Genomic DNA, 27,417 nt, shown 5'->3' on the forward strand with positions numbered 1-27,417 from the left:
GAATCAACGAAAAATTTTTGTAGACATCGATTTTTTTTTCTCGGAACAAAATAAAATGATTAAAGCTTGTTTTTGCGGCATTCAAGGAAATGAAAAGGTTTTTTTTTATCAATTTGATATCATTTTTGCTACACTTATTTTTAGACTACCCGTACACACCTTACGGAATCGTTGCACCCACTGGACTTAACGAACCTACTCCGACCCGAAATCGCTGCACCCGTGGGTCGGAGTCGCTTGTGGTAGCTTGCACCTGTCTGTTTGCATTATAGAGACTTAGACCTCCCTGCTGTATTCGTCTCTAAAGCTGATTTTCGTGAATTTATCAGACGTAAAATCAGTATTTTAATATTTACATATGCTTCAGCAAACAAAAATTAAATTGTTGAAAGCATGCCTTGTGCTAGAACTATGTAAATTAAAACATGTAACACAACACTTGAGTTCCCAAGTAAGTAAAACTGTAGAACGCAATGAGCTCTTTTAGAATCCCGACCGAACTCAGCAAACAAAAATTAAATTGTTGAAAGCATGCCTTGTGCTAGAACTATGTAAATTAAAACATGTAACACAACACATGAGTTCCCAAGTAAGTAAAACTGTAGAACGCAATGAGCTCTTTTAGAATCCCGACCGAACTCAGCAAACAAAAATTAAATTGTTGAAAGCATGCCTTGTGCTAGAACTATGTAAATTAAAACATGTAACACAACACATGAGTTCCCAAGTAAGTAAAACTGTAGAACGCAATGAGCTCTTTTAGAATCCCGACCGAACTCAGCAAACAAAAATTAAATTGTTGAAAGCATGCCTTGTGCTAGAACTATGTAAATTAAAACATGTAACACAACACTTGAGTTCCCAAGTAAGTAAAACTGTAGAACGCAATGAGCTCTTTTAGAATCCTGACCGAACTTACTAGAGTAATTCGAATGTCAATGACCAACGAAACAGGTCAGGTCATGGTGGATGGTGCCTTTGCTACCACCAAAGGTTTGAGGCTCTCAGGTGAAGACACTGGGTACCATCTTCTGTAAGTCAATTCAGATCTTGAATTACGCTGATGACATTGACATCATTGGTTTACTTTTCTCCTCCGTAGCGAATGCTTGCCAAATGATTGAGCAGGCGGCGGATATCCTCGGATTGCAATTTTTCGAGGTAAAACTAACAAACAGTATCCTCTTAGCTGCGTTCGAAAGGAAAGCTCTAAGAAAGGTTTTGCTCGAAGAAGTCGCTATAAGATGAACTCTGTACTGAATTCACCAAAACTCTTTACGATTGGTCATGTCATGACCATGACACCGGACGACCGATTCCGCTAGGTCTTTTTAGGTCGCCCACATGGACAGACGTTGTTGTGGTAGCTCCGTCTGAGAAGGATTGATGATGTCAGATGATGATGGGTAATGGATTGTCAGACGAAGGACAGGATTCATGCAGCAGGCCAAGACCAAGAAGCAGTTGTAGCGCTTGATAAGTAAGTGATATCGATACTTAAAGGCGCCAACGATCTACATTATTTCAGGCATTCATGATGTTCAACCCGGTTAGGAAGATAGCTATACACCCGAACCCGAACGGTACAACCCAAAAATCTACACACACGCTGTTGGATAGTCTGTATAACACTTTGAGTTTATTTAAGTTATTGATTTTCTTTCTCGTCCATCAACCGTCCATTCGTCCCTTCGCACTATGCTACCACGTGCGCACTGAAACAATCTGGGTGTTTGTGTGTATATATATGCGAGATTGCGGAGAATGGTGTCTATTTCCGTACCCATTTATAGTATGCGGTATGCCAATTTTCACAACGATATCTCTGGGGGTCACAGGTTTCACACTATATTGATTGGGATTGTGTTTTTTTGTATTTTTTTTCTTTTATCTGTTACTAATTCTCTCTCACTCTCTCTCTCTCCCTCTCTTTATCTTTCTCTTTCTTTCTGTCTGCACGAAGGGATGACTATATGTATATATGAATATTTCCACCTGTTGCTATGCGGATTTCCGCCCATATTCGTACGTAATGGATCCGCCTGTATCTGTGCTATTGCATAAATGGTATCATATCTGTTTTGTTGCTGCTGCTCGTGTAGGTGAATAATATTACTTTCCGGTCGGTACAATGCACGGTACGGCGACGTTAAGAAACGAACTCAATGTCGGCCTATACTACCAGTGCAGGGGAATACTGAACTGTCTCGTTTTGTGTTTGTGGAATAGAGCTACATGAAGTAGTTTTACTAGCTGCAAAAGAAATATATTCATTCTATTTCGCACACCTGCTCTCTCTGTATGTCTGCCCACCTGTTACAGATCCTCGAACCCAACCAGACTAGGGGGGTGTGTGCAAAGTTGGCATGTTTCCAGATATCAACACATTCGTCCAACTCCGCACCAAACATCCGCCCGAACAGTGTGTAGTGTCTCGCAAATATGCTATGTATATCGTCATATATATCTACTTTTGGTTTCTTTTCTCATTTTCAGATATATGTATATATATATAATATAGCTATGTATATATGTATATTGTTTTCGCATCTCGTCGACTTTTCCCCTTTTTGTTTGTTGTTGTTCCTCCCCCAGTTAAGATTACCGTTTTCAAGCTATCTTCATTGCGCGATATTATTCAACGTGTCTCGCTATTCTCGGGTTTTCTGTTTGACTCTGCTTATTTTATATTATTACGGTTTGCCAACTGTCTCTTTTTTTAAATAATTTATAGGATGTTCGATTTTTTTCCGCTTTATACTTCATCTGCCCTGCCTATATTTCGATATTTTCATCTTCTTTTACCGGCTAGCAATAGCATTTCTATATTAATCAACCATATTACACGTACGTTGTTTCATTTGCTTTTCTATGTTTTAGCTGCAATTTAGTTTATATTTACTACTGTTTTTTTTTTTTTGTTTGTTCAATCAAGGTAAGTGTTATTTTTTGTGTTTTTTTTTTCAATGAACCATATATTCATGCCATTATAGTCACTCCATTCTGCAAGCACATTTTCCTCACAAAAGACGCCACCCTAATATGCCTGTTAATGCCAACAATAACTTGCCCTTTTATTCTGGGGATTTCGGTGGTGGGAGTGGGTTGGGTGTTGATGCATCCATCCCAACGTCCCAAATTATAACATAGCCATTTATTTAACAAACAACGACTCAATCGTAGTATATAATGGTTTGCGTTAAAGCATACGGTCAAACACTCCTTGTGTGTTCTTACAACTTTACTGCGCATTCGGTGTGGTTCTACTATTCGCAAAACATGGTAAGAACAACGACTTAGCATGTTGTGATTGGAGGCGGGAGAAAAAAACTAAAATTACATGAAACTGACACTTAACAAATAACCGCTTCTTTATCAAATCACTCATCTTGCTAGGTAGCATTATGCTCACATTATTAAATAAGGAACTTACGAGGAGTTGCCATTATGGGTGATGGCTGCGGTTGGAATGTCTAATGATATGTTACCATACGAACCTAGAAAGCACTAAACTGATTGAAACCAGTTCGGAGGAATTAGTAACAACTAACGTCTATTGCTGCTGGCATGCACGGGAGGTCGGAAGGTCCTGTCGTAAAAAGCCCGCATTTGGTCCGTGTATCCGAACCAAACCAGCTACCTGGCTCAAACTAAACTACATCTTAACAGCTTTGTATGCCACCGGAAAGGGTGGCGGATAGTAGTCGGAAAAAAACATAAAACCCATTAGTAGCTATCACTCTTGCTTGTGGACTCAACAACAAGCGTTTCAAAACCTGAAACACGCCCGACAACCAACTCATTCCCCTTTTTGTGATCTGTGCCGTTTTGGTCGAGAGGGTTGTACGGCTGCACGGCTACAGGGAGGGAATGTAATATTCATACTCTGCAGCTTGAAGTTATATCTATGCTCATCACCAATGCGCGCTTCAACGTACTCGCGTGCACGTGTACTGGAATGAAACGGCTGGCTAAGGAAGCGTACGTGGTCGCCGAAAACCGAAAACGAACCGACGCTCATACATGTATGTACAGTGGTGATGGCTTATCCGGGCAGGTGTGCATTACCTAACATAATAGTAGATAAGAGCAGCCGTTACACCTAGCCGTTGGGAGGATCCTAGCTTTGAAAGGGGTGAAGCTGTCTAAACTATTGGTAAATACTCTAGCACGTCCCGCAAACTACTCGTTCGAACCATCGCTTGAATCCACCTGTGCGTGAATGTGTATGTGGGCGTGCGTGCGATTGTATGACTTACGGTCCCTAAGTACCTGCCCTAATTAATATCTTACGCTGCAACACAGTTTTCACATACGCTACCCTCATACACACCCATGCACACCCCTGTTGTATACGGTATTGTTGCTGCTAACTCTGTTACACTTCACCTAACGCACCCACGCCGAACCAAACTGAACGCAATAAGTATTCGATCGAGCAAGCTTTGCAATACGTTTTAGATAACTACGGACATTGTTAGTGTCAAACGCTATCATTCCGCCATTGGTAGTAGTGCGTACGTTCAATTTGCTAAGCCCGTCATACTAGGTTGGCTACGACACTAGCGAGAAACAGTCACGCCTCTCTCTCTCTCTCTGTATATCTTCCTATCTGCCTCTCCCTCTTTGACCTACCCGAGTTCATGTCTGTGTCGTTTATTGTCCAACTAATATAATTCAATAACAGCTATAAGGTTCTATATTGTATGCATTCTTACGCACACATGTGTATGGGTGTGTTTTTGTATCAATACGTAGGAGTAGGTAGAATCCTTACGGGATTTCTGTGTGTTTATGTGTCCTGTGTGAGTATTTTGGTAATATACTGTAACTACCCTTCCATCCTTCTGACGGTCCCGAACTGACGTCAGAGCTTTTAAGTTTTGCTTTTTGTTTTCTGTTTTTAGTTCGAGTCGGAATCCGAATCGCTCGGTGCGATCGGTGTGGTCGCCATCGGTTGTTCCTCCTGGATAGGTTGCTTCGTAACGGTGGTCGCCGCAAGATAGGGATTCATCGACTCCCCTGTAGTATGTTCGATGCCAACACTGCACCAATGCGAATTAAAAACAAAAAATAGTATATCAGTAGGCTGCTATTAATAGGCCCTGTTCGTCCATACTCACCGATATTCATGGCGGGCGAGATAGCGCACATACTTTTCCGGTGGCTCATCGCTTTCCGAATCCTGTACACTTACGGAGCGGACCGTCGTGTGGGAGGCCTGCGTTGCCGGCATCGTAAACTCGACGTACGCGTACGGTGCGAGCTGCTCCGGGATCTGATCGAAGCTGGTGAGTGCCATCCGGCAGACGAGCTGATGCGTCGTGTAGGCACCCTGACCTTCCTTCGGCAGTCGTGGACACCGCCACACGATCGCACGATGGTGATGTTCGTACTTCGCCTGCCCGGACGTTACCTCAATCAGTGACTCCTGCAGCGTATCGACGGTACCCAGAATACGCTCGATGCCCTTAATCTTGCCCGTACGTCGATGGGCCGATTTTACCGAACCATATCTGCGAAAATTCGTTAGCGTTAGGAAATCGAAAGATGTGGGAGAACTCATCCAGCAAGCTACCTAAAATGTTTCTCTACGCGAAACAGATAGATCCAACACTCGGGAATGGGAAAGCGTATCGAAACGTCTTCGCACGGTATCTGGCCAAGTTTGCGAGATGCAAACCCGGGCACGAGTACGTCCGCCCGCAGCTCCACCTTGTTGCCCGTCACGCACCAGGTGGCCTTCAGCTGTAGGGGCAGCTCGCGATTCTTTGGCGGTCGGATGCGGAAGCGCATCAGCTCAATGTAGCACGCGTCTGGCGGCTTGAACTTGATCGTGCGGCTCCGTTCGTACTCGTCCTGCTGGACACAGGTGTGGAACTCGACGCCCTCCAGCCGGATCCACTCCTCCGTTACCACCGGTATGATGTCATGACGACCGACCACCTCCTTACCCTGGCGCCACAGATCGTTCACACCGAGCTCAATGTCGGGCATGCCTGAAAACGAGCGGGGTGAGCATTAAATTCACAACAAAACAATTGCGCCAACACTGTTTCCACACTTACCCGTGAGGAAGGCGAGGAAGAACAACCGGACGCGTGCGATCTGCTTCAGCACGTGCCCTTCTGCATCCTGTTCGACGTACAGCTCGTCCACCGCCGTCACCTGCACCTCCTCAGTCTTGTACGTCAGTGCACGATCACGGTGCACGTTCATCTTGAACAGTGCCTCCTCGATGGCCACGGAGAACTGCTTCATATCCTCGTAGTTCATCGAGCCGAGCTTGAACAGCTGCGAGATCTGGGGCGCATGTTCTACCGGCAGTCCAAGCTTCTTCAGATCGCTTCCCAGCTCCTTCACGCCCTGGTAATCGCCCTGGATCGCGTACGCCGCAAACTGGCTCAGCTTGTTCGTCAACCGCTCCGCCTTGGTCACCTGGCCTGGCCGCACACCCGGTCGTTCCTTGTAGAACACATACTGCAGCTTGACCGTGAAGATCTTGCCAAAGTTATCGTACTGCTGCGCACCGATCTCCGACACGGAGTAGCACGCCTGCAGCGGCAACTCCTGGAACGGTTCCTTATCGGTGGCCGCATTCAGCAGCTGCAGCACCGGGCTATCTCCCTGATACACCAACCGTATGAAGATCTTCTTCCAGAACCGCTGGCCGGTGATCTTCTTCTTGTTTGGCTGGCGCAGCTGCATCTCCCAACCATCGCCGTGGTAGATGACGCGCGGGAAATCTTCCAACGGTTGCGACACATCCTCATCGAACAGTGGCGTCGGAGGTGTTTCCTGCGAATCGGTACGCTCCAGTTGTGGTTCTACGGTGGTGAATAGAAAAGAAACCGATCAATAGTGGCAACTTGGCAGATATACTTGGGTGTACTTACTGTCCGGCAGGCTAACAGGGATCGGTTCACCTTCATCGCTACGCTCGAACGGGTTCACGCGCGGTGAAGAGTCACCGGAGTAAATGGAAGCCGTCTGCGGGCTCTTGGGTGGTGGCGCTAGGGCTAGCGCCGAATATTGCGTCTCCACGCCCTCCTTCGGCCGTATCACCACGTTGAATTCTCGACCTTCGTCCGAATCGCGCGAATGTGATCTACCGAACGGTGTGCCCTGTTCGAGACGAGACAATTCGAGGTTAGCAATCGGGGGCAGACGTTCAACACCCTCTCCAACGATACTCACCTCCGGAGCTGGTGGTGCCTGCATGCTCAGGAAGGGATCATCGAAACCATCATCGTTACCGAACCCATCGCCCTTCGCATCGTCGAACCCACCGCCGCCTCCCGTGGGTGCTCCAGTGCCCCAGGCATCTCCACCGAATGCGTCCAGGTCGGCGACATGACCGCCTCCACCGAGATCACCGTCATCGAGGAAGACGTTCTCTGCACGTCCCGACGCACCCGTCACCACCCCACCGACACCAACGCCACTCTGCTTACCCTCGAACTTGGCCGCGAACGAATCGAACGCATCCGGTTCCGGTGGGTGCGTCACCATCGTGTTGTTGTTGTTCACTAGGTTGGTCGCCCCGAACAGCTCGTTCGCGTAGGCTAGCCCACTGTCAACCGGTGCCACCGTTACCGGCTCGTCGTCGTCTACCATCGCGAAGGGATTCACCGTCGTGCTGCCATTCGTTCCGCCACCTATCAACTGATCCTGTAACGTTTCGCCGTAATACTGCGTCACGGTGCTAGCCGGCTCGTCGAATAGTGCCTGCTGCTGCTGATGTTGCTCCACATGATTATAATCAACATCGGTGTCGGTTGGTATTGCTGGTACACCACCACTCACCGGGTCTTCCGGTGCCGTATCCATCTCCATCTCCATACCGCCGTGCGGTGCGGTCGGCAGGTTGACGATACTACCCGACACAGAGCTGGGAATGTTGCCGGACGTGATGTTCGAACCCGTCGGACTGTACTCGGACGATACCTCCGAACGCATCGCATCACTCGGATCCGATGCTGGTGCCACCTCCAGCACGATCTCGGGCGACGGTTCCACGAAGCTTTCCGGGGCGGAATGTTCCTCTTGCAGTGAGGAGTCCTCCTGCAGTAACTCTTCCTGCACTGGTACTTCCTGTGGTGGTGGCTGCTGCTGTTGCTGTTGCACGATTGCCGGTGGTGGAGGCTTTGGTGGTGGTACTGCGGCAGGTGCAGCTTGTACCACCGTCGGTACGGTCGCCAAAGGCTGCACAACGGTAGCCAGATTTTCCGCCAAGTTCGGCACGAACGCAGCTTCCGGTCCGGCACCGGTTGCCGCCGACATCCCACCGAGCAGATCGTCCAGATCGTCACTGAGCAGATCCGGCTGGGAGGGTCTCGGTGCCATGGCGGCCGTAGTCGGTTGTGCCGGCTGCGAGAATAGCGACAGGATGTCTTCCTTCGTTTTCGGTGCGGGTGGCTTTGGTGGAGCCGCCGGTTTCGGGGCCGGTCCCGTACCAAACAGATCGAACAAATCCGGCTCCTGCGCGGTTGTGACCGGCTGCGGATTGACTGGTGACGATGCCAGCGAACTTTTCGGCGGTGCCGGTCGTGGTGGTGGAGGTCTCGGGCGGGGTGGTTTCTGCACGGCCGCCATGGTGCCACCACCACCGTGCGCTGGTGGTTCATCTGCAAATGGATTGTCACCGGCGCCGGTGAGGGTGGAGGCCGGATCTCCCGCACTACCCGTCATCAGGTCACCGTAATCACCCGGCGTAGGGCTGGGCGAGTGGAGATCACGCATAGAGACCGGACTGGGCGTACGCGTAACCGGTATCTTCTGCAGCAGGTTGGTGCTGGTCTGGTCCAGCTGGTCCGCGATCGAACTGATCAGCTGCTGGGTGGCGTGCGAGGGTGGTATCGGACGGGGCGGTACCGGTTTGTGCGGTCTTGCACCATCGTCATCGTACAGGCCGGCTCCACCGTCCGGATCCATCAGCGCGGCCGTGGTGTTCGAACCCAAGTGCAGGTGCGTTGGCTTCGGGATGATCAGATCATCCTCTTCGTTGATTGTGGTGTGGAAGAAGTTCGCGTTGACGCCACCGTTCGGTGCACCCGCCGTTTGGTCCGGCAGCCCACCCGTAACACCGGTGGCGGCCGCCGTCGACGTCATGACATGATCGCTAGCGAGAAACAGTTGCGCACCGGACGTCACGACGACTGGATCACCGCCACCGAACAGATCCATTGCGGCAGTGACCGCCATCGGCATATCCTCATCGCCCCCACCGCCAAAGTCCGCAAACGGGTTGCTTCCGCCACCCTGTGCGAGAAACGGATTGTCCGACTCGTCGGCCACCGGACCATCGTCCCCGAACAGAAACGGGTTCGGTGTCGGATCGCTGCCCCCGAGTGCCTCATCATCCATCAGGAAAGGGTTCGCCATTGCTGGTTTTGTAGTCCTGCGTGCGCTCACTTACTGATCAATCAGCTCACTTTCGAGCAGCTTAATTTCTGCCCGTCCCGGTCCCAAACTCGGCACGAACGACGTATCGAACGGATCGATCTCCTCCGGTTCGATGCCACCGCCCAGATCGATCGAACTGTTGCTGGCCTGCGGTGTTAGCACCTTCACAAACACGGAACTAGCTTCCGGCGCAACGTCCGACAAAATGTCCGACACGACACTGCTGTCCTTGGCAACCGGCGGTATGAGCTCGTCCTCCAGCAACTTCAGCTCGGCCCGGCCCGGCTGCAAGTTTACTGCGATGGATGTGTCGAACGGATCCGCCTCAACAACTGCTGCACCGCCACGTGCGGGTGTTAGCACCTTCTGCAGATGTTCCTCCTCACTCACGCCGAGCAGATCCGAACGGGTGCTGGAAGGGGCTGCCGCGGTGGAGGTGTCGGCCCGCGGATCAAACTCCGGATCGGACAGGCTGTGGTGCAGCGATGCACTGTTTAGTTCCTGCTCCAGCAAGCTGAGCTCAAGCTGTGTCGGTGCCACCGACGGCACAAACGACGTGTCGAACGGATCAGCGTCTACGTCCGACAGCGACGGTTCACGGTTGTAATACGGTGTTAGGGGTTTCTTCGCGATCGACTGCTCACCGTCGAGCTTGAGCAGATCCGGTGTCGGTACGGCAAATACTACCGACTTGCTGCGATTAGCACCACCACCCCCTACTGGACCACCGTTGCCGATGTGCAGACTAAGAGATGATTTGCGCTGGGCAAGGGATTGGAAGTCTTCCTCGGTACGCTGCTCTTCCTGCGTCGTACGATGGTCGTCCTCGCCTTCGGCACGCGGATCAAAATCAGGATCGCTTAGCGAATGGCTTAGACCAGGGCCACGATCCGTGAGGAGTTCCTCCTCGAGAAACTTTAGCTCGGTCTTGCCTGGCGCTACAATAAACTCAACGTCGGAGGTGTCGAATGGATCCGCTGTCGACGAGATCGACGCTGTTGGTACTCCTCCCGCCGTACACTCGAGTGGTGCGTGAGCGATACCCGCTAGATCCGAACTGCTGCCAGACAGAAGATCCTTTGTAAGCGCTGCCGCTTCTGGAGCGACCTGCAACGAGTTGGTTTGATCGACGGAAAATAGATCCGGTGTGCTCGGACGCTTCTCCTCCCGTTCGGCAGCCCGTGGATCAAAATCAAAGTCGTCCTCGGGTACTTCCGGTTCTTCCGCACGCGGATCAAACTCGTCGTCCTCAACGGCGGTGGCAGGTAGGATCCGCTCCACAAACCCGGTATCGAACGGGTCGTCTACGGGACCGTCCTCAAACTCGTCTAGATCAACTACCGGTAGGTCGGCGTTCGCTGGAACCTTTTCCTTGGAACCTGTCACACGGACAACAAAAAGAATGTGTTATGGAGTTATGAAGAATGGAAGATTCACGCAGAAAAATCAACACTCACCAGAATCTCCAATCAGTAGCTCAAAGTCGTCACCACCAGCGATAACAGGTGTACGTTTCTTGAGATCGTCAAACTCGTCTAAATCGAGCTCTGTTCCCGCACCGATGTCGCCGGTTGCCTCTTGGTGGAGTTCACCCTCTTCCTGCTGTTGCTCTTGGTGCTGCTTTTGAAGCGTCAGATGCAGCGATACGCTTAGATCGATTGGAACGTCCGCCGGTAAATCGGCCGAATCATCCAACAAACTAAACGCCTGCGGTTCCTCTACTTGCTGCTGTTCCGCAGGCTTACCTTCACCACCAAGCCGTGGCTCGGTGGTCTCGTTGCGTCCCTGCTGCTCACTCTCGTCGAAGCTTGCGAGCAGTAGATTCTGTATGCCACGTCTCTGTCGATTGCCCTTGGTCGATCCGGTACCGACACTCTCAACCCGTCCCGTAAGTACCTCAACGGCCGATCCGATATTAACGATCTTCTTGCCCCGCTTCGAAACTTCCGGCCCCTTGATAACCTTTTCTGCGTACGATGTGTCGAACGGGTCTTCGCCTTCGAACGATTCGAGCACGGGCGATTCGGGAACGTATGCGATCGGTAGCTCACCACTTGCTATCGCATCGATGTACCCGGTATCGAAGATATCTTCCTCGGCTTCCGAGTTCGGTTCCGATTCGGAAAGCTCAACAACCGCGTTTATAAGCTCCTCAGCCGCCCGCTGCTCCTCCTGGACCTTCGCCGCTTCTGCTGCCCGTTCGCGTTCCTCCTGCTCGCGTCGTTCGCGCTCCTCGCGCTCCCGTGCCTCCTGCTCGACCTTGGTCGGTACCTTCTGGAAGAACGAGGTGCTCTTGATGCGGTCTAGGTCGCCCTGGGTTTTCTTTAGCACCGAATCAATGCCACTGGTCAGTGCGGCAAACTTCGACCATTCCTCGTCGTTTTCGGACTTTTCGCTACCGCCCGGCTGGTCCTCGCTGTCCGATGGTGCCGCCGAGTTGAGCGCCGACTGGTTCTGGTGCTCCCGGCGGTACTGCTCGAGCTCCTCCTCGGTAAAGAGTTCCTGATCTTTCTTGGACTTTTTGCCTTTCTTTTTCTTCTTCAGTCCTTTGGGTAGCTTAAGCATTATCTAAACTACCGAGACATCGAAGCGTCTGAAAAGTGAGAAACAGGGCAGAGTTGGTTAGACATATGCCATTGTTGGGGTGTGTACAACTAATTCTACATTGCATCAAACGGAACTTTCCCATCGGCTTCTCAATCCGGTACCGGATGTTGCCATTACCGACACCAACACTTTGAGTGCATTCCCGACATATAGAAAAACATTACATAATCTACCGAAAAGCTGGCACACTTCCTCGGGACTGCTCCCGGTTCAAGGTCATTCGTATTTTATCCAATCAACGAATCCTTTTTTCCTCTCCATGCTGATGTAACAACTCCCATATATTGCCGGACATAGTGGGGCCGTCATCAGCATGCAGCATACCTTTCTTTTTTGCGGATACATTCCGCTCCCAAAACCGTAACCGAATGAAATTGCACTCACAAAGAAAAAAACAACAAACTTATCCTTCCGTGCACAACATCTGAGAACACTTCCGCGGTCGGTTGCACCGGGTCATTTTATGCTCCTGCAAGAAGATCTAACCTTTTTCTTTTTTTTTGTTCTTCTACCAAACAGCAAAGGTGATGACGCCGAACCAATAACGAGTGAGAAATTCTGTTCATGCAAAGGACACACTACACCACCGTTTTGCAAGGCACTTTCGTAAACGAGAGGACTTCAAGCGCACGGTAGAAGCAGATTCTGAGCTTCCAGCAATGCAAAAGAAAAATAATAAAAAAACCCCTCTTCGTCAAACAAGAACCGAGTGGCAGATGTGGAAGAACACGCGTGCGTACATGTTGTTTGTCTATCGATGGGACCCGTACTGGTGTTTGAAGGTATGCGTCTGAGAGTGCTAATGTGTGTGTGTGTCTATCTACAAAAAGAAAGAACAAAATTCTGAAGCTTTCGATCGAAATAGTACTACCTTTATCAAAGAGCGAATCTTGTTTGCTTGCCGTAAAATCACTTTGACTCAATTAAAATCTCGATGAATAAAATCGGAACCTTAGGCACTTGGGTCTTCGCAACATTATTGTAACGCCTAGAAAGAACTAGAAACCTTCTACAACATCACCGGTCCACATTCCGACATATGTCCAGAAGCAACTCCAACCTGCAAAAGATCTTTCCACTTCTTCAATTATGCACCCTAATTGGTAATGTCCGGACATTAGACGAGGGAGAGTTATCCACCACCAGGGTACGGTTGATTGGTTCTCGGCAAAAGTTTGATAGGCTGTCACCACCTCCAGCAGTAAGTGCGGATATTGGTCAGAAACCCACTTCTCGTTTGGCGGATCTTGCCGATTGCACCAACCAGACCTTCCAATCGCCTTTTGTAAAAGACTTCACCTTCCATCGCAATTCGCGCAAACGCTCCAAACACTTGCTCACTCCGTTCTCGCTAGCTATTCTCACGTGATGTACACATCTTCTGCGCTCGCAGTGGAAATATTCGCAACACCGAGTGCTTTTGTTCCAATCCCGCACCACAGGAGCATCATTTGCAAGCGGTAAGCAACGTTCGATAGCTCCAACAAGCGGAGTTATCGATTTTACCGGAAAGTTTGACACATTTTTTTTTTTTTTTTTAGGGGGGATTCAAACCTCAATCTGAGTAAAGCTTTTACACCGCTCCTCCGGCCAGTGGCGATGAATGGGAAATGACTGCAGATGAACAGCAGCTTAATGATACGCAGCTCGTTAATGATGCCTGCAGTGGAGTGTTAAAGCAGATTTGATGTGAAGGATGGAGTTATCTCCAGGACGTTATGCTTCGTTTGCTTGTTGATAACTCCCCATCCAGGTCTAGCTTAATTGTGTAGTGTCATGAAGTCTCGTGACCCTTATTGAGATATCTTCAACAGGGTAGTATTTTTCCCACTCTAGCTGGAATAGAAAACTACTCATTGATTTTGGTGTTTTCCCTCCAGTGCTCCAAATATGTTCATGTGTTACAAACGTTCCCACCATCCCTGTCGAATTGATCAAGATTCCTACTTACGTCTCCTCTTAAACGGTAAAGCATAGGTGCGCCTTTGTCGCAAGCGTGTTGACTGAAGTTGTGTTTCACTCCGCGGTCTCGACGTCCAGTGTAGCTGATCGCCCCTATCGCACAAACACGCACAACACCGTCTTCATAACCTGCAGATCAAATTTCAGGGAAAACGATTTGCGGTACAGCATTAGTCACCAGAAAATTTGCACAGAACAACTCGCGTCCTCCAACTGTGTATCCGTACTATCGATTGTTTCTATTTTTTCCCTTTATTCCCCCGCTAGCTTCTGATTATGTCAGTCGGACCAGCTAGCTCGGAAGAGGTTCTTGATCTCGTTCAGGACCCTCCTCAGCTGCTACGTTATACTGCAACACACACGCCCCTATGCTGAATGTGCTGGGGCAAAAGAACATCACTTGACGTTCGAGCCTGCCCCGTGTCTGTTCTGATGGGAACCCAAGTGGACAGCACTCGGCGTCCCATTTTCTCACCCTTCCTCCATCGCGTATATTGTTACTGTGTGCGTGTGTGTATGTGTGCGCGCCCGCGCACATCTGAGTGTACGTGTGTTTGTATGTGGGTGTGTGTGTGTGAGTTCGTGTGGGAGGATGAATTTTTCCTTCACTCGGCGAACAAAAGGTGGATTGAAGACAGTTTGACGGCGCGTTTACTAATCGGATGCTTATCTTTTTTCCCCCCCTTGCGCTGAACAATTATTCCCACACTGATACACTCGGACTATTATTTCCCAATATCCTTGCAGATGTAGGAGAGCGGGGACAAATTCGCCTGTACGTTCACCCTTTCCCTATTTCCCTATGGCTGTGGGATGTGTGTATGTTGTGTTAGCACTGGCTGAGAAAATCACCTTACTGCACGGACACGCTATCGGGAAGCCTTTCTGGTGAGTACTGACTGATGGCATCAGTTCGAGCACGCTTGACCATCAGCCTCGTTTTCCAGTGAGTTTGTGCGGAGCTGCGGTCCGTGCGTGGTGGAACGAACTTTCCGAATTTTTCCCGGCACATGCGCATTGGGCTAGTGTCAGTGTTCGTGCAATTGCTCTTGCACCGATCACGATGTGCTGATGACGTCGAAACGACAATCTATCGACTTTCCACCGTCACGCTACCGGAAAACCGACGACACTAGGCACAATTTTATTTGTCCATCATCCAGATATAGTTTCACAATAAGCTTAAAATGTTATCCTGAAAGTATTGGTTGTTGAGAAATTCCTAAAAGTAAAGATGAACAAGCGATTTGAAAAAAAAAAATAATATCTCTTACATTACCACCCTTCTTATCGATTTGTCCATTCACGTTCTGTTTCTGCTGGAAGGGTTTCGTGCGTCGGCGCAATATAGACTCGCCTTCCAGACTATCCTTCCAGTGTCGCTCGTAAGCCAGCGGATTGCATAACGTGCATTTTTTTTCCACCACCCATTCTCGAGCCGTGCTGCAACAACACCGTATGCGCGGGCACACACACCTACATCCAAACGGACGCACGCACGCACGCACGACATCTCTTCGTCCTCGATGTACCTGTAGCCCATCGTAGCTGACCTCCTTTGCCTTGTGGATAACACACAAGGTTCATAGATCTATTCCGCACAGATGACATAGTAGTTGGTGTTCGTTACGCCGAGTTTGTGCTTCCAGTGATTTGTGAACTGCTCTAAAAAGTAAAACAAAAATTAATGATGTAAAGGCTGTAAAATATATGCTCACACGAACAAAACTGCAAATCACACGTGGAGAGTTGACACTGATTTAGTCACTTCTTGAATGCACATTGTTCACATCTTCCTGTCGAAAGTTTCTCATTTACTATACTTCAAATCGATATATTAAATTTGGTTTTTAACAATTACGACGACATGCGTAATACTAATTCTTATAAAGTTATTGTTTTTTTTTTATTTTCACGACTCTTTGAATTCTTAATAAATGTTTATCAGTCACTTCCTTGCTTATCAGCGTGTAACCTACTTCTTTAGTTTCTTTTTTTGTTTTACAATTAATTTGTACCTATATGTTTTACTTAGCAGTAGTTCATCAATTGAAATATTTATTTTGATTTTTATGAACGCTCACACCAACGAGATGAAAACGAAACTGATCAATAGTGTTAAGTACGGGGCAACAATAGTATCACAGTGATCTAAATTTATTCGTTTACTATGTTCGTACACGTATGATACTGAGCACGCCTGCGCTGAACACGTGACATTGTTACACCAAGAACGTCTTGTTATTAGAAACTACAACGTGTTCCAATTATAACAAACAGGCTTTGAAGAATGATTTTAGGTAGTTAAGTTTAATTCATACATCAGGCCATAATCCATTGCAATCCATAACCATTTTGAGTGATTCTTAGATTCAAATATATCTTACATTGAATGAAATTAGAAAGGATGCAAAAAAAAGCTGTTAATATGCCTCAGTTTCTGGTACTGCATGAGGCTAAATAAACAGACAAAGCATTAGAAAGGATGTTTAAACCATCACGCGCAAAAGGAATATTCCACACAGGTTTAATGATAGCTAGAAACGTTTATAACAAACGGTACAAATATTCAACCAGCGAATTCTTTCTATATGATACTGAATGAATCAAGCCCTAGATCGAATGTCTAGAAAATCTTATACGATAAATCCACCATCCACATTGTTTCTACATGTTAACTAGTGTAAAATGCTAAGGAGAGTAAATTGTTACAACTTCAAGCAATGAAAGGATGATTGAAGTAACAAAATGAATGTTTGTTGTATGGAGTATGGAATCCTTGAATTATCTTAATGGTTATTTCAGTTTTCCTAAGATATAATTGATAGAAAAGTTCGTGCAAACAATTCTTGGCACTTGACACCTAAAACAAGCTCTTTTGTCGTAGTCGTAGAAGCTCAAAAGGAAAAACAACATTTCCAAATAAATTCGAAGTCGATGCATAAAGTAGCATTCAACAAATACAAACTTCACCAGACACATAAAAACGGAATAACAGCAAAAATGTACAAATGATGCATCAATAGCTCAATATCAATATATTGAGGTGCAATTTATGCATCAATAGCTCAACATCAACATATCAACATTAGCAAGAACTATAATTCACACTCGAATAATGCAACCGCCCTAGTGTAACTATTTCGTTTAAGCTGTGGATTAAAACTCAATCTTGGGCTTTGCCGTGCAAGCATCGTCATACCACCAAGCCTTAATGTTGCGATAATACTGTACCCTTTCCCGTGCATTCACGCTGTGCAGCTTTACGCAGAGATCGCAATATGAGTTCGTGTTCTCGAGTGCGTAATGTTCCTTCCACCAAAAGTACTTCACATACTCGATCGGATTGTCCACCAGGTATCGCAGATGGTCCACCAACTCGCTTACCGTCCCGTAGTCTTGCACGTTGATGTACGAACCGGGTGGCATAAACCGATTGTAGTCAGCACCACCGAACACGATCGGCACAATGTTGTGCTTCAGTGCGTTGTACAGCTTCTCAGTGACGTAGTCGACGCACAGTGAGTTTTCAAACGATAGATAGAACCAGTACACCGTGTCCAACATTTGATCGCATTCCGTATTCCCCCGGGGACATCTGGGAAAAAGGATGAAAAGAATCAGGCTAGTACGAAAGACAAGTAGGGATTAAGGCAACGGCAGTACTCACTGTAATGGGCCACACTTTCCGTACACATCCACCTCCAAACCGACCGACTGCATTTTCTTCACGAGTCGATCGCGTCCGGACAATGACCCGCAGTGTGACACAAACTGGGCCGCCATTCGTTGTTTGCCTGCCACCGTTTCCGCGAGGATTGTGTTGTTATACTCGTAGAACCCGTTTCGCCAAGCGGGACGCAACGCCGGGCTTATCACTTCACCACTTTCCAGATCAACAACGTTCATGTAGTTGAACAACACGTCCGAATCCAGTCGGTACGTCATCGTCCAGTTGAAGTAGGCCCCGTCCAGACGGAGCGTGTGTTTGGTGTGTGCCGGTGACTCCATATCGGCGGCCACATACACCTGATGCGGGCTGCGAACCACCGGCATGGGCCCACCCCAGCGCGTGGCTACGTGGAACACGACCGCATCGTAATCCGTAATGGACGGCAATAGTTGATGGTTGGTGGTCTGCACACAATCCGTTACCGGGCAGTGCGTCATCGAAAAGTAGTCCGGTTCGATCGTTTCAGCCGGCAAACCCCAATGCTTATCCTCGAAGAAGCTCGTGTAGAGCAGTATGTAGCGAGTGCGTTTACCCTGCCCAACATCCTGCTCGATCTGCCGGGCCCGGGCACGGTTGTGGTCGTCCAGCACTTTGTACGAGTTGATTGTTTCGACCAGGCACGTCTTGTAAATGAAGAATAGGAACACCACCAGCAAAGCCGCCCACAACAGCAGTATCGACTTAAGATGCACCTTCCGACTGTTGAGTGGTGCGCAAAATGCGTTAAAGAAATGCGTGCGAGAAACTCCTTGATTATGAATACGTGACTTACTCTAGCAGGGCAGCCATGACGCACAGCTAACAGGCGGATAACACTTCGACTGAAGACCGAACCAGTGAATTGTTGGTTATGTCCATGATCCATCGTGTTTATCGATCTCCACCGTTCTTTATTTCCTTGTTTCGTTTCCGATAACGACCGGGGCTCTGATAAGAACAAACCTCTTCAGCCACATTACCAATATTTGCTCTTTCTCTTTCTTGCTAATGACAGCTGTCAGCGGGTGTGAAGCGTATCGTTACTATTTACAATTCGATAACGATATTTCACACATTTTATTTCACAGAATCTAAACGCTCAATTACGACTTGCACGACAACGAATCGAACGCTCGAACGTTCGTTTGGGAAATGAACTCGAACAGGGAAGTTAAAATAGGTGTATTTTTCATATTGTTCAACAATTGAATTAATAAAATTCGTACACCTAAATCTATAATCTGTAATAGTTGTGAAGCTTGTTTTATGTTTAATCATTGTCTAAGTTGCAAACTACGAACTGCCGTTTTCTATGGAAGTAATGTAATTAATGGGACTTGGCTAGTTAATAGTCTTGAGCAGCTTTAATGTTTGTAATGTTTTGATTTTATTTTTATACATAATTTGCTGCACCAGCTGCAGACAGATAGTTTCGCGTTCATCGGACCGAATGGTCGCATTCGTAGCGGCTATGCGTTCGGCTTATCGCCTTTCCAGTTCGGTTTATGGGTCGATTTGGGCCTGCCCTTAACAAACCAAAGCAAACAAGCGTTTGAATGTTTCCGTTTTGCTTTCTGTTTCCCATGCAAACACGTGCGTACGATGGCGGGATTGCTGTTAGGTATTTGTTTATTTTTCCTTTTCTGCTTACCCCAGCTGATTCGTGTTCGGGTTTAAAATGTTGAAAGATTTTTCCAACTGGAAACTTTTGCTATCTCGGTGTACAGATATTACGTCATCGCCCAAGCAATGGGTCAAAACAGATCAAACATACTGCGACGGGTTCGAAGAAACGATGGAAATGTCTAAAATGTTTAACTCAAATGTACGTGCGTTTTATTCTTTCAAATCTAATGTTGGGGTTCGTAGTCCCCAGCATCTAACAGGAACAGGAAGCACCACATCCAACCGTCGCGCTCGTGCCCTCCTCATTGATCTGACCACCACCGGTACATCCACATCCACCCTGGCTAGGCTGCAGTTGCCCCGACTCGTCCTGCCGTCGGTCGTCGCTTCCGACCTGCCCCGAACCGAGGCACCTACTCGAGCTGGTGTTACAGCTGCAGGTGCAACCGGAATCACACACCCGAGCGCCGCAACTGCGCTTACTCATCATGCGCAAACATTTGCAGTCTGCGAGATAGGGAGAAAGAAGGCAGAGGAACAGTAAAAAAAAAAAAAACATCGTAGCAAACATACTGAGGACGACGAATTGAATAATAGTTGGGCCAAAGTGGGAACTGATGCGTTACCTTGGCCGCACGTTCTGCAGGGCATGATGATAGCTTTGTAGTTTGGCCGTGCAATGAAGATACGGTCCTACTTGATAGTGTGACAGTGGTAATCACGGAGCGGTACAAACGGGTTGAGCTGATGGTGAGTGGGTCCGGGTATTGATCGATGGTCTAGTAATGCACGTGCTGCCCGTATATTTCCTATCGACCACTCCAGCCGAATCTGTTTGAAGTGCAGCTATAATTGAATTCGGAACAGCAGCCCTTCACGAGTCTACGGAATAATGCACTTTCAAACTTTGACTCCCGCTAACTTAAAAAAAAAACAATCCTGGGAACAATTAGCCTCCAATGCCGAGAGGTTAGATAATCCCTGTTGTGCGTTATGCGCTAAAAACAACAAAATTCGAACTGCACCAACGCACTGTCGATCGGTAACTAATTGCCAATTGGCAACATGCATCCGGCCATTGACTGCTTGCTGGTTTTGTTTTATTTTTTTCTCTCACACATCGTGAATCTGCAACTGCACGCACGCACAATTTGATTGAGGAAAAAATAGAACTAGCACAGCTAAAAATGCACGCTGTCTGACTCGTTTCGCGTGTCGGAATGATGCGACACATTCCTATACACTCGCACACATGATCTTGATGACCTTCCTTTGCGTGAGATAGTGAATGTTTTGTTTTTTTATTTTTGCCATTTCATGTAATGATAATTGCATTCAACCTTGTTAATGGGGAGTCACGCAGCATGCAATCTGCACTCGTAAGCGAGACATTTATACGCTGATGTTTAATCTTTCAATTTATTACCAACAAATTGTCCCGTTTCTTATACGGTCACCGTAACGATTCATTAATGCATTCCTTATTTACCGACGCGAATGGACGTTCCGTAACGATTGACCTCTGCCCGTTTGTGATGTGTTTGGGAATGTGATGGACGCGGGGTTTTACTGCCCCTGGAACGGATCCTTCGCGATGTACTTATCCAGCGCCGCATTGCTGGCGGGATCGAGTGCGGACAGGGCGGTAAAGCCCTCCTCGTCGACGAAGCATATTTCGTGCCCGTCCGGATCGGCGAGAATGATAACGCGCACCGTCGCTTTGCCGGGTGTGTCGAGTGTGATTAATGGCGTCAGTATGGTGCCATTAGCCTGCTGAATTAGCTCATCGATCCGTGGCTGCACATCGTACGGCACAGCAAAGGCAATCCGTCCATACGCTTTTGCACGGTCCAGTGCTTGACCGGCGTTCAGCTGCCGTAATTCCAGCACAAACTTACCTTGATCGTACGAAAGATCAAGCCGATTCGGTGACGCGTCGGTTCCGACCGGTACCATCGCAAGTGTGTCGGCCCAGTAGTGGCGCGATTTGACCAGATCCGTCACATTCAGTGCGACACGCTTCACCGGATCCGCCGTGGTTGCTTCCGGCACCACAAACACCCGGTAACCGTCCGGTGAACGGAGTAGTGACGGTTGGTCAGCACCACCTTGCTCTACCGGATACCCATGCGCACGGGCACGCTCCACAATGTCCGGAGACGCAATCGTTAGTCCGGCAAAATCATTTCCCAGTGTGTACTCCTTTACGCCATAGTTGTACGTGAGCTCGATCACGAAGTGGGACGCTTCCGGTCCGTAACCGATCATCGTTTTACTCCATCGATTATCATACGGTCTGCGGGATCGCAAGAAAGAATTAGTCGGAAATTCCCACATATTCCTAACACAGCTTACCCATTGCAGGCGGCATCACAACCTTCCGTAAACTCTTCGTGACGTAGTACCTACAAAAGTAACAGATAGTTATTTCATGATATAAAACCTCAACCACACATAACAGAGCATTACCTTCATGCCGAGTATTTCGCGGAAGAAGTGAATGTTCTTCGCCCGGTTACCAATCTTAAACACATAATGCAGCGCCCGAGCGGAAATCATCTTCCAAGGTGGGACACGTTCCAGGTGGCTGTGAGATTCCGGTTGAGATCACACGGTTCTTATGTACTCTCTTGTCTGGCTGGTATGGGCAGGCCGGCTCGAACACTCGGTGTTGTTTGACCAGTGGACACTGCTAGAGTACTTTGCTATTTGCTCGCTGTCCAAGCTAGAACAATGTATCGGTTGCGATGGAAGGGATAATGATTTTACTGCTCGAGTGGGGGCCTAAAAATAAAACAAAACGGTGAACTGAAATGAAGCGAACGACAGCGATACTGTGTACGGCTGGAGATAGTGATTTTTATTTGTTTTGGTAGAGGATGAAGCTGTGATCTCGTCGTGTCATTTCACTGACGCTAATGTTTTCGTATTAAAAAGTGCTATAAAATATGGAAAATTGTTTTTGTTCTATTGATTAATATATAATCGTTCGATTGCTCTGCTCATAATCATCTGTTCGTTTTTATTTTGTTAAATTATATAATTTAAAATACTGTTTTTGAATGTCGAGACCATGCCCTAACCGTTTTGACGTTGTATGTTGACATTTGCGATGTTTTTTAGTCCGTCATTTCGGGCACGGCCGCACTGTTTTATTACGAAATGCACTCGTTCCTTATGTTATTAAAATAAAACTGTAATCCTGCATAACGGCTTTGATTTTATTATTCACTAATTGTTAATTTATCTTAAATAAAACGTAGATATTTTCATCGCGCACATATCATCGCAGACGAACTGTCAAAATTAACGAAGGGAATATTACAGCGGATCATATTATTATGGCAAGTCAATTGTTTGATTTTACCCTCCAGGGCGTAGCTACAGCTCTGCCGCATGCGATTTTATCGCTTTGATTTTATTTGAAATTTAACTTAATCACGGAACTGTCATTAACGTTAAAATTCATACAAAAGCATGCTGCCGCGCCTTAGTGAATCCCCATACATCAAGCGTTCGTTGCAATATACCAAATATGAACGACATCAATCTTACTATTTCCACCTGAACAATTTGACCAATTGAGCAATTGACCTGTGGTACAGCATCGTGAACGTTTTTATTTCAGACGACAGTGGATATTCTTCGACTCGTCGTGTGTTTGACACATCTGCTCTACTTTGGCACATTTTGTATGCGATCTTGTATGCATACGCCCAGTGGGCAAACTTGTACGCGATCCCGCCGTTTCCCCTGGTTTCACTCTCGCGAAAACCCACAAGCGCGTACTTCCCTCCAAGATTTGTGTACGCTGATTCATGCTGTCTTTTTCACACGTACCGCGCTGATCGTGCCTCCTCTTTCTGACACCACAGCATACCGCTTTTCTTTGCGCTTCTTTGCTTCACACATAGCCATCCGCTATACGTGTGTGTGTGACGAGTTGGCACACGGCAAAGGATTCCATTAAGCAGAGTGTCATTTGCTGAAATGTTGTCATGTGATGTGTTGCATATTTATTCCCGGATCTATCACGGTGAGTGCTATTTTAATTATACACGATAAATCGTAGCAAATATGTTTCAAGGTATCTTCATCTTTTAATTAAACAGCAAATCATCGGACCGTGTAAACGTCGGCGTTGTATTGATACACCAAATGTGCAGTTTTGTTTTCTATCCCAACAACCTTGAAGATTGAGAAATTTTTAGTGTGAACAGGATGGTGACAACATTCATCATTCACCATCAGTGAAATGAGCAGCATTATCATCGGCTGATCATTAAAGTGTGCAGTGGTAATGAAGTTAACGAGTGCGCGGAAGGATCTGTCGTTGTCATCAAAGCAAACAAGAGGATTGGAAAGTTCCTTGTGAAGCAGTATGGGAACAACATTCATCTTCAGTTTGCGACGGTCCGGTGATCAATTCACCTATGCAATATGCAGCTTAACTAAAGGTGATAATAGTTGAAAATATTAAGTGCTATCATTTAAAAAATAATCAATAAAATGTGCGATTAATTATGCATTAAACCGAAACTTTCTTGCGAGTCACTTTTCAATCCATCCGAAAGCACGGCTAGGGTAATGCGCATGTAGTAGTGAGAAGCACGGCAGCAGCGGCGCAACACACGCACACTATGACAGCGCTTGGACGCAAGTGGGTCATTTAAAACTCTTATAATTGTTCCCAAGTAGACCCCCAGTGGGCAAAATTGTATGCAATCCCATACAAAAACAACAGGGTCAATTAAGGGTCTACTTGGGGACAATTATAAGAGTTTTAAATGGCCCACTTGCGTCCAAGCGCTGTCGTAGTGTGCGTGTGTTGCGCCGCTGCTGCCGTGCTTCTCACTACTACATGCGCATTACCCTAGCCGTGCTTTCGGATGGATTGAAAAGTGACTCGCAAGAAAATATCGGTTTAATGCATAATTGATCACACATTTTATTGATTAATTTTTTTAAATGATAGCACTTAATATTTTCAACTATTATTACCTTTAATTAAGCTGCATACTGCATAGGTGAATTGATCACCGGACCGTCGCAAACTGAAGATGAATGTTGTTCCCATACTGCTTCACAAGGAACTTTCCAATCCTCTCGTTTGGTATGATGACAACGACAGATCCTTCCGCGCACTCGTTAACTTCATTACCGCTTCACACTTTAATGATGCACCGATGATAATGCTGCTCATTTCACTGATGGTGAATAATGAATGTTGTCACCATCCTGTTTACACTAAAAATTTCTCAATCTTCAAGGTTGTTGGGATGGAAAATAAAACTGCACATTTGGCGTATCAATCCAACGCCGTCGTTTACACGGTCCGATGATTTGCTGTTTAATTTTAATTAAAAAATGGAGATATCTTGAAATATATTAGCTACGATTGATCGTGTATAATTATAATAGCACTCACCTACTGTGATAGGTCCGGAAATAAATTCAAAGCACATCACATGACAACATTTCAGCAAATGACACTGCGGAATGGAACCCTTTGCCGTGTGCCAACTCGTCACACACACACGTATAGCGGTTGGCTATGTGAGAAGCAAAGAAGCGCAAAGAAAAGCGGTGTGCTGTGGTGTCAGAAAGAGGACGCACGATCAGCGCGGTACGTGTGAAAAAGACAGTATGAATCAGCGTACACAAATCTTGGAGGGAAGTACGTGCTTGTGGGTTTTCGCGGGAGTGAAACTAGGGGAAACGGCGGGATCGCATACAAGTTTGCCCACTGGGCCCTTAATTGACCCTGTTGTTTTTTGTATGGGATTGCATACAATTTTGCCCACTGGGCGTGCATGCGCTCACAAGTTGCAGATGCATTCTGCACCGAAAATGGAAGTACCGACTCCAGATCTCTTTTAAAACATTTTAATTTAAATGTATCGCAATGTCGTATCGGCTTTAACCACTTGAAATCGTTTTAGACCACCAGCAGATTGTTTCGTTTCTAACTTTTCCTTCAATTCGTTGCTGCAACGGAAGCGGTTTGGCTAAAACTTCTTTCCGAAAATCTCAAATTTAATTTGCATTTTAATGACTTAATTAGTTGGATTTGATGTGAGTTTATTGGAAAGCGCAATGTCACCCAACCGCCAGCAGCATTCCTCGCGTGGCGCGTGGTGTGAGCAGCGAAACCAAAAGTGCGTTCCAGAGAGTCCGATCCCTTTCCGTGCGGTTGATGGGTTTTTCGTTGCATCTCCCCATTCGTTTCGCCTGCAATGTCATTGATGGCGGTCTTGATGCTCATAAAAATCCAAACCCCTCTCCACAGATAAGAATGAGCGAGTTGACAGCGAAGAGCACCATTACCATAAAAACTCCAATCACGGTTAGAATAAGCAAACGTAAAAACGAAAAGCAAACCCCGTCCGAAAATGGACCGTAAAATTTAGCGTGAAAAAGCAAATCGTCCGGGAAGTGCTACCGGTCCTGCCGGGTATTCTACGCTTACCCCTTCCAGGCTCGTCTCATGCGGTGCAGAGATGATGTTTCAATTTTCCGAACCAAATTCGAACCAGAACACAGGAAGATTTCGGTTTCGGTTTTGCGTTCCCGATGTCTTTACCCTTCGTTTTGGGTTGTTTTTTTCGTTCCCGCTGTGGGAATTTTTAAGTTCACAAATTCTGGCGAATAGTGTACCTTGGACCACCCGGTAGCGGTGTACAAACTGCTGGTGTTTGGCAACATTCTTGCGAAGAGTGATCGTCCTACAATTGGAGGGACTTCTAAGCCTAAGCCTTCAATACCGTGTTAAAAACGATAATAATACACACGGGACAAGCGATTTAGAGTCAAATGCGCTGCAGAGCACAGTTTCGTGATCATTCTCACTCTCTTGCCGATTGGGTAACTTCCAAGTTGGCTTCAATTTCGTACCTTCATTGCGACCGGGGTGGTCATACGGAATAAGTCTAGATGCGTGAGTCATAATCAACGTGACGCTACCGCGATAAACCATCCGCGCGTCGGAAGTACACGGCGACTGAGCACGATAACTTGTTATTCTTGTTCTGGGCGTACCCGCAGCTTCAGGATCTTTGAATCGTACCGCACCGACAGATCATTCCGAAGCATGTGATGATGATGACTCTATTATAGCATCGTGGTTACCGTTATTGCAGGCTAGATTACAGCAGGTCCTGCGTGAGGTATTGTGCTGCATCATGCTCGGAGAAAGGAGACTTCGTCATCGTTTCGCTTATTTCTTTGCTTGAGATTCCACCATCAAACTCTGAAGCATTCTTCACATTCCTAGTCACATGCCGAGACGGTTTCTTGTTATCCCAAAAAAAAAGAACCTCTCCGACGGGTCTAGTCTGTTTGGGTAGCTTAATTTGCCTACACCCTTTAGCGTAAACTATTTCCTCATCGATCCTGAACCAACGGGGGTAGAATTTTGATAAATTCCACTCACCGGCAGGACTTCCAACGGAGAAAAGGAAACAAACGAAACCCCCCAGCGTTTATCTTCCTGAGATCACCGCGTTTTGCACTGTGTCTCTCCATCTCCTACTCTCCCATAACTAAGCTGTCACGTAAAGCTGGCCTATTAAGATAGAGGAACTGCATTTGGGATGATGGTTTCATTAGAAACCAATCGTTGCGTTGGGATGAAAAACTGGCTCGTTTAGACGACAGCAACATCTTCACCACCGTTTCCACTTCCACTGTACGGCTGATCTTAACTGATGGGTGCGATCTGGGACTGATTGCCACACGCTGAACTACGATTTCCGCGCACGGGGTTACCGACAGTGGGGGTGAATTTATTTATTCATCTCAATCCCGGACCGGGCCCAAAGCCGTCACTGCTACCGTTTCGTTCACTTCACCATTTGCCCCAGTGTTTCGGGTGTGCTCATCTTTCGGTTAGAAGTTGCAGTCCTCTGCTCCTGTGCTTCCGCTGATCGATTCGTCCGCTTCGATCGCTTAATTTAGCGCCAATTTGCTACGGGATAGATTTCGATCTTCGATCTTCGCGGGCTGTCGCGTGGTGGTGGTCCCCAACGGTACGGGTTTTTTTTTTGGGTAGTTTGTCCCACCCGTTGCGGGACTTACTGACCGACTAACGAGCGGTTTTTGTGTGT

The 27,417-nt window shown here is 47.2% G+C and overlaps 5 protein-coding genes across 5 annotated transcripts; all 5 read right to left on the reverse strand.

The window, feature by feature from the left end:
- Positions 1 to 4,211: 4,211 nt before the first annotated feature.
- Positions 4,212 to 9,518, reverse strand: LOC128306314 (protein stoned-B). The gene is made up of 6 exons (XM_053043776.1): positions 7,198 to 9,518; positions 6,897 to 7,125; positions 6,069 to 6,827; positions 5,579 to 5,999; positions 5,124 to 5,516; positions 4,212 to 5,045 (listed from the first exon to the last, which is right to left on the reverse strand). The coding sequence occupies exons 1-6, from the start codon at positions 9,382 to 9,384 to the stop codon at positions 4,904 to 4,906; spliced, it is 4,131 nt and encodes a 1,376-aa protein (XP_052899736.1). The 5' UTR covers positions 9,385 to 9,518; the 3' UTR covers positions 4,212 to 4,903.
- Positions 9,415 to 14,849, reverse strand: LOC128306315 (protein stoned-A). The gene is made up of 4 exons (XM_053043778.1): positions 14,827 to 14,849; positions 13,964 to 14,103; positions 10,863 to 11,998; positions 9,415 to 10,784 (listed from the first exon to the last, which is right to left on the reverse strand). Exons 3-4 carry the CDS (start codon positions 11,968 to 11,970, stop codon positions 9,415 to 9,417), a joined length of 2,478 nt encoding a protein of 825 aa, XP_052899738.1. The 5' UTR covers positions 11,971 to 11,998; positions 13,964 to 14,103; positions 14,827 to 14,849.
- A 2,003-nt stretch (positions 14,850 to 16,852) lies between these two features.
- Positions 16,853 to 18,600, reverse strand: LOC128307021 (alpha-(1,3)-fucosyltransferase C). The gene is made up of 3 exons (XM_053044729.1): positions 18,480 to 18,600; positions 17,645 to 18,406; positions 16,853 to 17,572 (listed from the first exon to the last, which is right to left on the reverse strand). The coding sequence occupies exons 1-3, from the start codon at positions 18,494 to 18,496 to the stop codon at positions 17,134 to 17,136; spliced, it is 1,218 nt and encodes a 405-aa protein (XP_052900689.1). The 5' UTR covers positions 18,497 to 18,600; the 3' UTR covers positions 16,853 to 17,133.
- Positions 18,601 to 19,510: 910 nt separating this feature from the next.
- LOC128307260 (uncharacterized) lies at positions 19,511 to 20,183 on the reverse strand. Its single transcript, XM_053045021.1, has 2 exons — positions 19,939 to 20,183; positions 19,511 to 19,819 (listed from the first exon to the last, which is right to left on the reverse strand). Exons 1-2 carry the CDS (start codon positions 19,961 to 19,963, stop codon positions 19,566 to 19,568), a joined length of 279 nt encoding a protein of 92 aa, XP_052900981.1. The 5' UTR covers positions 19,964 to 20,183; the 3' UTR covers positions 19,511 to 19,565.
- Positions 20,184 to 20,320: 137 nt separating this feature from the next.
- LOC128306757 (glyoxalase domain-containing protein 4) lies at positions 20,321 to 22,146 on the reverse strand. Its single transcript, XM_053044358.1, has 3 exons — positions 21,782 to 22,146; positions 21,668 to 21,717; positions 20,321 to 21,608 (listed from the first exon to the last, which is right to left on the reverse strand). The coding sequence occupies exons 1-3, from the start codon at positions 21,869 to 21,871 to the stop codon at positions 20,879 to 20,881; spliced, it is 870 nt and encodes a 289-aa protein (XP_052900318.1). The 5' UTR covers positions 21,872 to 22,146; the 3' UTR covers positions 20,321 to 20,878.
- Positions 22,147 to 27,417: the final 5,271 nt, after the last annotated feature.

The sequence above is a fragment of the Anopheles moucheti genome, chromosome X (genome assembly GCF_943734755.1).
Source record: "Anopheles moucheti chromosome X, idAnoMoucSN_F20_07, whole genome shotgun sequence".
Classification (NCBI taxonomy): domain Eukaryota; kingdom Metazoa; phylum Arthropoda; class Insecta; order Diptera; family Culicidae; genus Anopheles; species Anopheles moucheti.